The sequence below is a fragment of the Vulpes vulpes genome, chromosome 15, assembly GCF_048418805.1.
Source record: "Vulpes vulpes isolate BD-2025 chromosome 15, VulVul3, whole genome shotgun sequence".
Taxonomy (NCBI): domain Eukaryota; kingdom Metazoa; phylum Chordata; class Mammalia; order Carnivora; family Canidae; genus Vulpes; species Vulpes vulpes.
The window spans coordinates 23,228,598-23,244,150 of record NC_132794.1 but is presented as its reverse complement, the minus strand read 5'-3'; the positions used below and the strand labels follow the sequence as shown (position 1 = coordinate 23,244,150).

General features: G+C 36.9%; 1 protein-coding gene and 1 pseudogene across 2 annotated transcripts; one reads left to right on the top strand and one right to left on the bottom strand.

Moving 5' to 3' along the window:
* Window positions 1–11,847, bottom strand: part of LOC112917720 (ADP-sugar pyrophosphatase-like) — a 184,808-nt pseudogene extending 172,961 nt beyond the window's left edge.
* On the top strand, window positions 11,758–14,156 carry LOC112917668 (four and a half LIM domains protein 1-like). 2 transcript variants are annotated; one of them, XM_072740910.1, is made up of 2 exons: window positions 11,758–12,383; window positions 12,571–14,156. In XM_072740910.1, exons 1-2 carry the CDS (start codon window positions 11,884–11,886, stop codon window positions 12,749–12,751), a joined length of 681 nt encoding a protein of 226 aa, XP_072597011.1. In that variant the 5' UTR covers window positions 11,758–11,883; the 3' UTR covers window positions 12,752–14,156. The 2 variants fall into 2 exon arrangements, with proteins under 2 accessions (XP_072597011.1, XP_072597010.1); XM_072740909.1 differs by having other exon boundaries at window positions 11,758–14,156.
* Window positions 14,157–15,553: the final 1,397 nt, after the last annotated feature.

The window sequence follows — 15,553 nt, the reverse complement described above, 5'->3', positions numbered from 1 at the left end:
TCCCTCTCTGTGTGTTTCTCATGAATAAATAAATAAAAGCTTTTTAAAAAATAAAAAGTATTAGCAACTTCTGGCATCTAGGTGGCTCAGTGGTTGAGCATCTGCCTTTGGCTCAGATCATGATCCCGGAGTCCTGGGATCGAGTCCGGCATCGGGTTCTCACAGGGAGTCTTCTTCTCCCTCTGACTATGTCTCTGCCTCTCTCTGTGTGTCTCTTGTGAATAAATACAATCTTTAAGAAAAATAAAATAAATAAAAACAACTTCTATGGATAAACTTTAGTAAAAGAAACCGGTAGCAAATTGCTGCCAAATATATTAAAAACACTCTTAAAGACACATGTGATTTTGGTTCACATGGACTGTGGAACAGCTTTCAGATGAAAGCCCACAGAGAAATATATATCAATCAGTAAAAATAAACCAAAATGTATTTTATTGTAGTGAGTTTCATATTTTTTCTAAGTCAGAATCTATAAAAAGGTAACACTTTTCAGTGAAAAAAAGTATTTTTTTCCTAAAATAAAATTTATTTATTTATTATCTACCCAGTACCTATTTTTTTTTCCTGAATCTGTGTTTCATTGAAGGTGTAGCATTGTGTCAGGAAATGAAGAAAATTTTCCTGAATTAAATTGTAGAAATATTTTTTAGCACCATGGTACTTTCTTTAAGAATTGGACATATTTTCCCTATAGATTGGTTCTAAACTTGATACGTATTAAGGTTTATGATAGAAGAGCTAGAGATAGGTATCCCACTCCTCAATCTGCTTATCCAGAAATGCATGTAGGTTTTCTTTTGCAGATAAGTAAACCATGATCCCCTAAGAATTCATTCTGTTCAATTTTTAAATATGCTTCTCTCTGCTGCCTCCATGACAAAGTGCACGTTTTTGAGCAAAAGAATGTTTCTCATACTTTCCAGGGTAGCAGTATACAAATATTCAGGTATTATTGTGAGTCCCAAAATATTTTCATAGAGTAGGCAAGCCTGTAAAACATTAAGAGATAAAAAAACCCAAATAGCTCCAGGTGTTTAAAGTTCATATTTTCTTTTTCTCAGTTGTTTTAACTGGGAATTCACCTGACTCAAGGCATAAAGCCAGTCTTTCTTCTGATCTCTCCCTTCAAAATCATCATTCTCCATTCCCAAAAGAAATTCATGCCTCTCTTTTACCCATTATGATACTTCACTGTTACTTCACTTTGGGATAAAAAGCCTCAAAGATGCCAAATATGTTGGATGAACAACAGATGAAAATATATAATAGATATGTATGTAATACAAATATAAATATGTATATAACATACATATATTTAACATGATTGTGTATATACAACTATATATAACACATATATGTAACACAAATGTGTATATAACACAAATACATGTGCATATATATATATGTATGTATGTATGTATGTATTGAGACATTATGAGGAATTGACTCATGTAATTCTGGAGACTGAAGAGTCCCACAATCCATAGTCTGTCATTTGCAAGCTGGAGACCTAGGACGCCAGAAGTGTAGTTCATTCCAAGTCTAAAGGCCTGAGAACCATGGTAGCTAGGGCATAAATCCCAGTCATAGGACAGAAGATAAGAGGAGATGTCCCAGCTCAAATTGTGATGCAGGAAAAAAAGGGAGGAGGCACAAATTGCTTCTTTTTTATACCTTGTGTTCTATTCAGGCTCTCACCAGATTGAATGATACCCACCTACACTGGGAAGAGCCATCTATACTGAGTCTACCAATTCAAATGCTAATCTCTTCCAGAAACATCTTCACAGAAACACCCTGAACCAATGTTTATTTGGGCACCCATGGTCAATCAGGCTGACATAAAATCAGTCATCACACCAAGTAAAGTGTAATTCAAAACTGATATTGTGAACAGTATTTTATTCAAGGTATCTAAAAACCATAGTAGAAATTTGTGCATTCCAACACACACATAACACATTTTATTAGGGTAGAAAAGTCTCATGAGAAATGAGATATTCTGACCTATTCCACAATGTCTGAATTAAAATGTATTATGGAATATATTTATGGGAGCAATATCAATTTTTCTTAACAAATTTGCCTCTTCTATCACTAACTATTATCCATCAGTGCATTCATTGTTACTGAGAAAGAGAATCAAGAGGAAGGAAAACATTCAGACCATTAATAAGAGCTATGAAGGAAGTGACATTTGATTTCATTCAGTAACCTCTGATAGTGAAGTAGACTTATTTGTCTGTAGAATCTTAAGAGCTCCACAATTTGTAAAATGGTATTGGTAAACACATAGTGAATACAAGCTTAACCACTACTCTGCATTCTCACCATTATTGATCAGAAGAAAGATCCTGGCCATTTCTCTTATTTACTTGTTTCAAATATATACAACTTTTCATACTTCACATGATTTTAAGAGAGATATAAATTCATGCCCTTATTTTCTTAGTTATTTATTTAGAATCACAAGAGAATCCTCTCTTTTTCCCTACCCCTACTACTACCATTTGGCCAAGCCACAGTCCTCTCTCATCTGGATTATCATAGTTGTGTCATAAGTACTTTTGTTTGCAAAATACAGCATCCAGAATAATCCTTATGAAACAAATTTCATTTGTTTCAAACAAATGGAGTGGCAAACAAATTATGCCACTCTTGTCTTCTAAAGATTCCACAGTGAAGGAGCCTCAGTGTCCATCGAAAGATGAATGGATAAAGAAGCTGTGGTCTATATATACAATGGAACATTACTCAGCCATTAGAAACGACAAATACCCGCCATTTGCTTCAACGTGGATGGAACTGGAGGGTAGTATGCTGAGTGAAATAAGTCAATCAGAGAAGGACAAACATTATATGTTCCATTCATTTGGGGAATATAAAAAAAGTGAAAGGGAATAAAGGGGAAAGGAGAGAAAATGAGTGGGAAATATCAGAGAGGGAGACAGAACATGAGAGACTCCTAACTCTGGGAAATGAACAAGGGGTGGTGGAAACAGAGGTGGTTGGGGGATTGGGGTTACTGGGTGATGGGCACTTGGCGGATGAGCACTGGGTGATATGCTATATGTTGGCATACTGAACTCCAATAAAAAAATAATTTTTAAAAAATAAAATAAAATAATTAAAAAATAAATAAAGGGAAAAGAAATAAAATAAGGATTCCACAGTAAAATCACCAAAGTTCTGATAAAAATTGGTCCCATTACCTCTTTGACAGGTGGTGTTACTATTCCTCCTACATACCTGCTCACCCCTCTCAAACCACACCCACTTCCTTGTTCTCCTCCAGCATCTCAGAATATGTTCACTTCAAGATGTTTGCAAGGCCTTATTTGAACCCTTCTATAATCGGCAGCAGGAGAAAGTATTTCAAGTTTCTGTGCTTTTTTTTTTTATTTTTTTTTATTTTTTTTTAATTTTTATTTATTTATTTATGATAGTCACACAGGGAGAGAGAGAGAGAGGCAGAGACACAGGCAGAGGGAGAAGCAGGCTCCACGCACCGGGAGCCCGACGTGGGATTTGATCCTGGGTCTCCAGGATCGTGCCCTGGGCCAAAGGCAGGCGCCAAACCACTGCACCACCCAGGGATCCCAAGTTTCTGTGCTTTTTCTTTAAAAAAAAAAAAGATTTTTATTTATCTATTTATTCAGGAGAGAACACAGAGAGAGAGAGGCAGAGACACAGGCAGAGAGAGGCAGACTCCCTGCAGGGAGTCTGATGCAGGACTCGATCCCAGGCCTCCAGGATCACGCCCTGGGCCAAAGGCAGGCGCTAAACCACTGAGCCACCCAGGCTTCTCTCTGTGCTTTTTCTTAGAAATAAATATTGGTAATGCTTTAAAAACAGTTGTGAGCAAAAAGTGCAATAGGACAAAAAAGTTACATCAGATTACTGCAATTATTGGAAGAGAGTGATACGAATGTGAACCAAGGTAGAAAGAATAGTAAAAAGAGAATAGACTTTGACATATTTAGAAAGTGTCTGGCCATTCTATGAGGGAAATAAATTAAAAAAAACAGATTCAGAGGCTTGTTTGGGTGACCTAAGGAATAATCACGGCATCAAATGAAAGTGCTTAGATATCAACAGAACTTATCTTTATACACAAATCTGCTCTTCCATAGATTGTCTGGCTTGGAAAAGTGCAGAGCTCATAGATCTGAGGGGAGACCATTCTGGACTACCTGGAGGCTTGTTTTCTCTGTCTTTGTATCAGTTTAACATCCAGCTTAGAAGGTCCAGGATAGCTCAATTAAGAAACAAAAACTAAAGACTCCCTCAATTAAGCTGCATAGATGTTTACAATAGTCCTAACTCTGAAAACACTCTGAGCATTATGGAGATGGATCCGTGTTCTAACAAAATATTGGCCACGGGAAAGTCAGACCAGCCGTGCCCAATTCAAGCTGTGTGATAATGTGGTTGTGACCATCCTACTAATTCCTTTAAGACTTCCTTCAGTAAATCTTCATCATTCATGTGTCTCTTTTGCTTTTTTGCACACATTTTTAACTTGCCTTTGTATATGGCCAATTTTAATCATTTAAAATTTCCCCCTGAGATTTCTAGTTTGTATTTATTATTGTGACTCCCTAATTTTGATTGCAGCCATTAAAAAGAAATCTTGAGATTTGGACAACATGACTCCACATTTTCAAATAGGAAAATAGCAGTCATTGAGATTAACTAAAGAAGTTCAATTAAGAATCTAAACAAAAATCTATGTGTACTGGGTGTTGTATGTAAGTGATGAATACTAAGTTCTACACCTGAAACTAATATTACACTATATGTTAACTAACTGGAATTTAAATAAAAGCTTGAGGAAGAAAAAAAGAATATACACAAAAATCATAGCTCAGAACACTAGGCTAGTCTGTAAATTATCCTGATTCTATAGGGAGATATTTTAAAGAGACTAAACTCCCTTTAATTATACAATCCTGCTCTGCAGGTGTCTAACAATGAATGATTCTTGACTATAAAGTGGATATATTGATGGTATCTTCAGGATTACTTTGACAGTAACTATGATAATTTATGTAATGTACATATATATTTACTAGTATTTAAAAATATTAGCTTATATTGTTGGTGCATTATTATTTCTAGACTCTGAACTTTTTGGATTCCTGGACTTGAACCATAGCTAGATTTCAAATGCCTACTACAGTGTGTGATAAAGACCAAGTTTTCAATATATATTTCTTTAAGGAATTAACCATTTACATGACCTGATTCCACAGTGTTTCACTTTTAAATGATTATGGAAAATTGATATTGGAAGAAAAATTCAATTAAATTTGAACCAGTGCAGTTCCAAATATGTAATAATATTTGTAAGAATAAAGGAAATAGTGTCATTTTCAAATATTTACACCTTCTTCTATTACCAAGTTTAAGTCAAAAACTAAATGTCTTCCCCCTATTTTGCTCATTTCATCATTTTCTTTAAAAAAAAAAGATTTATTTGAGAGGGAGAGAGAGGGAGGAAGAGAGAGAGAAAGCATGGAAAAGCATGTGAGTGGGAAGAGAAGCAGAGGAAGAGAGAGAGAGAGAGAATCTCAACCAGACTCCCTGCTGACTATGGAGACCCAAGTGGGGCTTGATCTTACAACCCATGAGATTATGACCAGAACTGAAATCAAGGGCTGTTTGCTTAACTAACTGAACTACCCAAGTGCCCCTCATTCCATTATTTTCTTTCCTTAAATTATACCCGGGCTATGCTTTTGTCCATCTAATTTGAAAGTTATAAAAATTATCTTTTAAGCATACAATAAGTGTTTAGAAAACCTCGTTTTTGTGTGTCATCATTAAATATCTTGAGAAACCACCATGTATTCAAAGCTAAATAAAAAAATATAATTCTAGAAGATATTTTAACCATATCTCAGTTCCTAATAGAAGTAATTTTCTGTATTTTGACCTAATATGCCTTTATTATTAAACAATTTTATTGAAATTCTTTAATAAGAATTATATTCTATTACGTAACAGTTATGTTAAAAACACTGATTATTGTTATTAATGATAAGTCAAGACTTATATTCAGCAATTTTTTAATTTAATATATATTACTCCACCTCTGGGCCCCCAAAATAATAGAAATCATATTGATAGCTATAACAGGATTGTAAAACAAGAATATTACATTTTAAAATGTATAAGTATAAGCACTTTAGCCAAAGACTGCTATATAATTGTGAACAGCATAATACCATTCTTTTCTTAGGTGAACTAATTTATTTCATTGTCCTTGTTAGTGCCCATCACATGAAAGAGTAAGTTGTTACAGTTTGCATCTGGGATATAATGGAAAGATAGAGAATTCTAATCCTCACTATCTAATTCTATCCAAATTACAAAATCAAATTAACATAAATACAAGGAAAATGCACAGAATGTGCTAAGGATTAGAAACTAAAAAAAGAAATTTCAATGTCCTCCTATTCCAGCCTTCTAAATTTTAATTAGATACCAGATTCCTGCCATAATTCTATTGTGTACACCCAGTTTAAAATTCTAAAACTTTTCATTTTATAAATCAGAGCATTTTTAATTATTTTAAATTTTATCATTGCATGATACTATTGATTTTGAAAGTTTTTTGGGAAAAGGGAAAGAAATATATAGAACTTGCATATCACTTTAGTTCTGTGTGAATTTCTAAGGGAGACTCTAGATAAAACTACTCCAACGTGTTAGCTTAATTAGGCGCTGTTCAAATTAACCAGGCATTTCCCCCTACTTCCAAAAAGAATCAAAGAAGTCCATACTGCCATAAAAATTGATACAGTGAAACCATCACACATATGGTTTTATCAGAACATATTCTCTTTCTTAAGTGAAAATAAACTCTTTCTGAGAGTAAAAAATCTGAACAGAACATTCTTGATTATCTGCAAAAGCTACAAAAGCACTTATGGGCCTATTCAACCATCAGAGAGGCAGAATTTTAGGGAAGTCCATTCCTGAAATGTATCTTTATTTCCTGATGTGCTTATTGCCAATGTTATTTTAGTTGTTAGAGTATCTTAAAGACATAAAAGCAGTTGGTTAGATGTTCTAAAGATGATGGCAGTAGCCTGCAGCTTACATAAACACTATAGGGTCCATGGACATAGTCGCAATAAAGCAGAACATCGAAAACACAGCTTATATAAAACGTAATACACTCAGCCGGAAGATACTTTTAAACATTTGCTAAAATTACTTTACAAGCAGGCATGTTCACTATAAAATCATCGTAATGGTGAAATAAAGCAGAGGTACAGAATAAAATGTAAGAAATTCTCTCAAACAATTCTATTTAAGCATCTAAATAACAACTAGGGTTATCTTGTTGCAATTTACAGAGTTCTTTTACATGAAGATCTCATTTATAGTTTTCTGGTATAGATAATTATCTTATTAAGTTTAATGGTGTTCCTGAAATTTCTCATGTTTACATAATATCTAAATAGGTCTCTGACCTATTTTCCTTCCAGATATAGGTGCTTCTGTGCATGTACTACTATCTTTCAAGTAAGATTAGTTCATGGGCTACCCCTACAATCCTGTGTGCATATGTTTTTTAGCAGCTTATTTTATGTAGGATACAATGCTTATTATAGACTGGGCATCATTATTCAGAGGGAAGAATTGGTAGTATTGGAAGAAAAAAAATGTTGTTAATGTTAATTATCAGAAATTTGTGATTAGTAAATTCACATGAGGTACCCAACTGAGACTTGCTTGAAACCAAGCTGCCTGTGTTTTCTTTCACTGAATTGATGCTTTCTCATCATTTCCTATAAAAGAAGTAAAATTGAAGGGAGAACATATCCCCTTGTGAACATGACCCCATATTGCACAGATAGTAGAGCTCCTTAGCCACAAGACATATTTCTGCGGGACAGTGGGATGATATCTTGCTGACCTTATTTTTGTGAGCTTTCACTTTCCTCAGTGGTCTATTTCTTGCTGCAGTAAGCATAAAGTTATGGACATTATGGAATTGACACTAAATTTAATACATGACACCTAGTGACCATGAAGGGGCCTACCTTGTCCAATGAGCTGAAAATATTAAAAATCAATATATATGTAGATATATATTCATATACATACTTATATACTTAACTTTTTAAAAAGAATGTTTTACTATTCTGTGGAAATGGTTAATCATATTTCCTTTGTAAATACCAATCATTATGTCTGGAAATCCTTATAATAAAAATTATAGCATGCTTGCTTTGCTTAGTCTTCAACCTCCTATTATGTAGAAAGCAACAGGAAAACATTATATCATTTTTAACAGCAAAAAGAAAAATAAAGTAGCCCTCAAAATCTTTTTTTTTTAAGTATATCGCATGACTAAGGTTGCAAGACCACCTAGTGAAATGAGATCCAAAGAGTGGGTGGCAGTTCAGAGAGGTAAGGTGAAGAGACAAAATAAATGAATTGGCTTGCTTTAGGCAGATCTGTAGGGAGAAGAAGTGCCTACCATAGAAGCAGGACATCAAGCAACTGAAAAATTTAAATTCTTTTTTTTAAGGATTTATTTATTTATTTATTCATGATAGACAGAGAGAGAGAGAAAGAGAGAGGCAGAGACAGAGGGCAGAGGGAGAAGCAGGCTCCATGCCGGGAGCCCGATGCCAGACTGGATCCTGGGACTCCAGGATTGCGTCCTGGGCCAAAGGCAGGCGCCAAACCACTGAGCCACCCAGGGATCCCGAAAAATTTAAATTCTTAAAGGTGTGAGCTAGCCTGAGAGTTTAGAATCCCAGGAAAATCCCCAAAAGAAGTTAGCCACCACCTTACATCTCATGTTTATAGTCATCCACCATGGTTCACAAGGAACACCAGTGGTAGGGCAAGAGGCTTAAGAGAAAAGAGACTCTATGGTGGAGACATGCAGGGATTTCCCAGGTGAAAGTAGCAGAACTTAGAGGAAACTCTCTGCATACTGAACTCTGCACAAGTTTATGGTAGTGGTTGACTGTCACAGAGAGACAAATAGCATGTCTGTATACCAGACTCTGCTCTGATAAAGACAAAAACTATCTGCTACTAGAAGAGGGACAAGAAACTTATTCACCCCTAGGACTCTGCATTGACTTGAGGCAGAAGACCTCTGCCGCTGAGTAATAGGCAGAGAATCCATGGTATAGGCTATGCACTGAGTAGTAGGAAAAGGTTTACTGACAACCTGGTGGGGTCAGGACTTCTAAGAAGGCCTCACTTCTGAGGTTTAGGTATACAAGTCCTGCCTAAGACTAAGGATGAAGCAAGAGAATTGAACAACCTGTCCACTCAAGCTATGAGCCTACAATGAGTACCAGGAAACACGTACATACACACAACTAAAAAATTATAGAATAGGGGATCCCTGGGTGGCTCAGCGGTTTAGCACCTGCCTTCTGCCGAGGGCATGTTCCTAGAGTCCCAGGATGGAATCTTCCTGCATGGAGCCTACTCTCTCTCTCTCTCTCTCTCTCTCTCTCTCTCTCTCTGTCTCTCATGAATAAATAAGTAAAATCTTAAAAAAAAAAAGTTACAGAATGTCTCTCATGTAAACACACATAGAAATCCTTAGCAGAACATTAGGGAATGAAATTCAACAATATTTGAAAGGATAATTCTCCATGGTCAAGTTAGATTTGTCCCAGAAATGCATGATTGTTTTATGATATGATAATTAATGTAATTTGCCACATTAACAGATTAAGAGTATAAGATCATATAATCATTTAAATTGATGCAGAAAAGCCATTAGAGGAAACCTCAGGATTGGAAAAAAGAAAAGCTTTCTCCACTTTATAATGGACATTTATGAAGAATCTACAGCTGATAATCATCTTTTAACATTAATAGCTTTTTTGCTAATACTAGGAACACTTCAAGGATGTCCTTTTTCACCACTTTCTCACATAGCATTTTACTAGAGATCCAAGGAAGTGCCATAATACAAGAACAAAAAGTATATTGGATGGAATTAAAAAGTAAATTTTGGGGAGTAGATGTCTGTGTGCATAGGAAATCCTAAAAATTCTACAAGAGACCATAATTTGACAGTTTCTTATAAATTTTAACAAGCAATTGCCATGTGACCCAGAAATTCTACTCTTGGGCATTTATCCAAGAGAAATGAAGACCTGTATATAAATGTTCACCAGTATACAAATGAAATGTTTTTTTCTTAATAACGCCAAACTGGACACCGTCCAGATGTCCTTCATTGGCGAATGATTCAACCAGGTATGGTTCATCCACCCTAGAATATTATTCAGCAATAAAACATGAGCCAACTATATTGATACACTCAACTTGGATCAGCCTATGAGAAAGTATGCTGAAAAGTTGATCTGAAAAGGTTGTATAGTATATCATTCCATACATATAACATTCTTGAATTAACAAAACCCTAGAAATCGAGAACAGATTAGTTGAGTGCTAAGGATGGGAGGAGGGGGGGGAGCTGCAAAGGGATACCACTAGGGATCCTGGCAGAACCATTCTTCACTGCATCAGTGATGAGTCTTCACTGCATCAATGTCTAAATCCTAGTGATGATATTCTAGGGTTTTGAAAATGTTATCATTGGGTAAAAGGTATGAGAAAACCCTCTGTATTTCTTATAACTGCATATAAGTCAATGATCATCTCAAATTCACTTACAAATCAACTTCTAAAACTGGACATTTCAAAATAATGGCTGTCATCATTTCAAAACTTCCTGGAATTTATTATGCATTTAATTTTGTTTTCAAAATTTAGGAGTGCTTATTTCCTAGGTATCTGTTCTTTCTAAATTATTACTATTGTGGCTTATATAGCATTTTTATACTCTTTTAAAGTACAGTCTCTTTTGCTCATACCATATAATTACATGTGATAAGTTTAGGTCAAGTTGATTTGTTATGCTTACTAGTTTTACTTCATTTTTATATTTATTTCAATATTACTACCAAATTAAATGGAGTAGTTTAAAAAGAAATATTCATCTTAATGTTTGTTTAACATATTATTGATTTAGATTATTTTTTAAATGAAACAAGTTGAAAAGTTATCAGCCTTTCAATATTTGTGCTAAAATTGTGAACTCTCTATCCCTAAATTGTAATATTTGATTATATGTCTTACTTTTGACCAAAAAAGAAATATTTGCTCACATTAATTGTCTTCCAAGGTCTTTTGGCATAAATATTGAATAAATACCTTCAGCTACTTGGAACATAGAGGTGCCATTAAAATGGGGCAGAATAAATATATTTTCATTAATTAGATATATAAACAAATTAATTATCCAGAACTGAGTGTGGTTCTTATTCATATCTTCCAATATGAAATGAGAATTTGGATCACTGTTCTTTGGTATACAACATGGAACACATCCCCTGTTTTAAAAGTTATATTTTTGAAAGATTTTCCCCAGATTTGTAGAGTACATGTATATATCTATGTGTATGCATATACATCTATATTAATACACAGAGATTCATCAAATCATAAAAATATTTGAAGTTTAGTGACAATTGCCTAAATGTCAATAACCTTAACTGTATGTATGTATGTATGTATGCATATACATACCCTCCACATATATATACACATATATATTTAATGAAAATATATATTAAACAATTTTGAAAATATTACTTTAGGGAATTTCCTTAAATCTGGCTCAAAGCAGTCATCTAAATATGCTTGAAACTTGTCCGCAGCCGCCGCGCCTCGGCCTCGGTGCAGGCAGCTGAGACAGCTGCGCGGGCGAGCATCGCCAGGCAGCACATTGGAACCTGTCCACTGTGTCGAGCCCTTGCTGACTACATCCCAGTCTCCAGACATCCAGTGTGAGGTCCCTCCAGCTACAAGGTGGGCACCATGACTGAAAAGTTCGACTGCCACTACTGCAGGGACTCCCTCCAGGGTCAGAAGTATGTGCAGAAGGACGGCCACCACTGCTGCCTGAAATGCTTTGACAAGTTCTGCGCCAACACCTGCGTGGAGTGCCAGAAGCCCATTGGGGCAGACTCCAAGGAGGTGCACTATAAGAACCGCTACTGGCATGACACGTGCTTCCACTGCTCCAAGTGCCTTCACCCCTTGGCCGACGAGACCTTTGTGGCCAAGGACAACAAGATCCTGTGCAACAAGTGCACCACCTGGGAGGACTCACCCAAGTGCAAGGGGTGCTTCAAGCCCATCGTGGCAGGAGATCAAAATGTGGAGTACAAGAAGACCCTGTGGCACAAAGATTGCTTCACCTGCAGCAACTGCAAGCAAGTCATCGGGACTGGAAGCTTCTTCCCTAAAGGGGAGGACTTCTACTGCGTGGCTTGCCATGAGACCAAATTTGCCAAGCACTGCGTGAAGTGCAACAAGGCCATCACATCTGGAGGAATCACTTACCAGGATCAGCCCTGGCACGCCGAGTGCTTTGTGTGTGTTACCTGCTCTAAGAAGCTGGCTGGGCAGCGTTTCACCGCTGTGGAGAACCAGTATTACTGCGTGGATTGCTACAAGAACTTTGTGGCCAAGAAGTGTGCTGGATGCAAGAACCCCATCACTGGGTTTGGTAAAGGCTCCAGTGTGGTGGCCTATGAAGGACAATCCTGGCACGACTACTGCTTCCACTGCAAAAAATGCTCCACGAATCTGGCCAACAAGCGCTTTGTTTTCCATGAGGAGCAAGTGTATTGCCCCGACTGTGCCAAAAAGCTGTAAAGTGACAGGGGCTCCTGTCCTGTAAAATGGAATTGAGTCTTGTTCTCTGTGTCCTCGCCCTCTGCCCTGCACCACCCCTAGGGCCAGAGCGGCCTCTCCCCTCTGAGGTTCCTCTGGCTTTGCTCCCATTTTACAGTATTACTCACATAAGGGCACACAGTGATCATTACTAGGATTTAGCAGCGAAGTTCACTTCTCTCCATAGCTGCAGTGAGAAAACAAACAGATAGATTGACTCTTCTGCATGTTTCACAATAGGGCAGAAAAGTGCTAATAACCAATTTAGTTGCTTAGTGACGTAAGCAAGAAGCCTAACACACGAAGCCCCCACTGAGATGCCTCTCGTGGCTCAGCTGGGACCCACCGTGTCCTCAGGACACACAAGAGTTGCAGCGGCTGCTCCAACTCGGCTGCTCACCTGTTACGTGAGCAGAAATCCAACTTACCGGAATGCATGGTTGAACTTCCTCGTCAAAGTCTCCTTCTGTTCTTTTGTGCTTTCAAACGACTAATACGAATTTCCAGAAAGTCAACATTTGAACTTAGCTGTAATTCTAAACTGACCTCCCCCCCACCCCCGTACTAACCTTCAATTTTCCCCGTGTGGCGTGTTTTCTGAACGTTCCTACTTTCAAGCATGGAACATGCAGGTGATTTGCAAAGTGTAGGCAGACCCAAGAAAACGAGCCTGTTTCACAGGAACATCGCCACAGCGAATATTTCTGGAAGCTTAACAAAACTAACCCAGCTGCCCTTTTGCTTTTTTTTGTTGTTGTTGGTGGTGGTGGTGGTGGTTTTTTTTTTTTTTTTTTTTTTTTTTTTTTTTTTTTTTTTGAATCTTTCATTTTAATGAATAGTAACATAGTTTATGGGTTTGGAGACTTGCATGTCAATATTTTCGCCCCCTTCAAACGTTCCTGCCGTGTTGAAATTCATCCTACAGAAGTAGCCGTAACACTCTAGAGGGGTAGCTGAGCAGGCGCCAGGATGGCCCTTGACACGGATGGGACATTTCCAAGCAGTGGCGAGTGGAATACCTTGTAATATAGTAGTTGCCCGCTCTTGGTCCATGTGCTGGAGGCCAGCCGAGTCCCTTCTCTTGTGATTCTTAGGAACATCCCTCAGAGCCTCTCGATCTCTGGGGGAGCGGCCACCACCATCACAGGCAGAAGCAGACTTCCAAATGGTGCTCACCTGAGATGCAGGCTCACCTACTGGCTGTACTCCCATCGACATTGTTATAGGACATAGTATAAGGAGACAGTATCAAAAGTAAACATGTAATGACAGCGCATATTAACATTCTCGTAGGAGTGGTTAGCGAAGCCAATGCCTCCTTTCTATGTTTTGTCATTAGCTATTATCCTCTAACGTTTCAGTGTATCCTTACAGAAATAAAGCAGCATATAAACAAACAAACAAAAAAAAAATGCTTGAAACTTACTCGAGGTGAAAAAGGTACGAAAATGAAGAAGTTTTAAAGCTTTCCAGGCCTCCCCCTAGTCTCATAAACTGGGCAATATGGATTGGGTAATCTTTAATATCCTGTAATGCCAACTTTGTTTTGAAAAGGAATGCATTTTTTCTTATAGTGGGTCTTTATCTAGTCCCCACTGAATGGAGAAAACAAGAGAAGATTCTAAGCAATACTTATTTTACTTTTATGAGTATACATCCAACCCTATTTTAGCACCATTGGCAGGGCCATTTGAAAAGAGGGTCCTGGGTTCCCATTATGTTTCTACCTCTTACATGTTGTGTTCATTTTGGCAGGTTACTTAAAATCTATAAAATGATGGTAATGGCCATGTCTTATAATAGTTACAGTGCTTGAAGTGCACCCTGTGGTAAAATAGCTACCAAAATTTGTGAGAACAGAGAGAAGACATGAATAGACATGGGTTCTTCCTTTGCTTCATTTGTCCCGTAGATATTCAGACATATTTGAGAAAATAAAAATGCCAAGCCCTTTGCTTTATACACATATAACACAGGAAAACAAACTAATGTTAGCTTTTAGTCAGATATTCTATTTAAGCTTTCTGTTTAACAATTTAACATACAAAATACATATGCATTATTTTATAGGATATGAGAGAGTCTTTAAAATTTTTGTCTTTTGACACAGTGAAATGTGAGCAGAGGTAAGGTATATCACTTGTGGGAAGAAACCTTAATATCTAGAACCCAGTTTACAATTTTTTGTTTCCTCTATCATGGAGATTGATATATCCCAAATGGTTATGTTTTGATAGCCTAAATTCCTAAGTAAGAGTGACAGGAAACAGAATTACCCACTTAATAAATAAATAGCCACCACCTTGAATGTGAATGAAATTAATGACAGTGGATTATAGCTGTAAGAGAGCAAGACACTCTCTGAGGAGCAATATACAGAGAAGCTCCAAAGCCAAAAGGAGAGGCAAAAAGAATTCAAAGGCTTTTAGAAGCCTCTGGCATCTGAAGCTTCAGCCAATTCCTAGCCATAATAACAACTCCTCACACTAAAGTCCTATTAACCTCAGTTCTTGTATATAACAGATTCAGTTTTCAGCAACATAAATTATATGAGGCATACCAAAAGGCAAGAAAAAATATGATATGAAGAAATAAGCAAGCACCAGAACCAGACTTGGTTATGACACAGATGTTTGAATTATTAGGCAGGAAATTTAAAGTAATTGATTGATATGCTCATGGTAATGCAAAAAGCAGACCACATGCAAGAACAGATGAGTACTGCAAGCAGATACTTGGAAACTCTAGAAAGTGTAAAAAGCAAATGTTAGAATTATAAATGAAAACATCTGTTACAAACCACAGATTC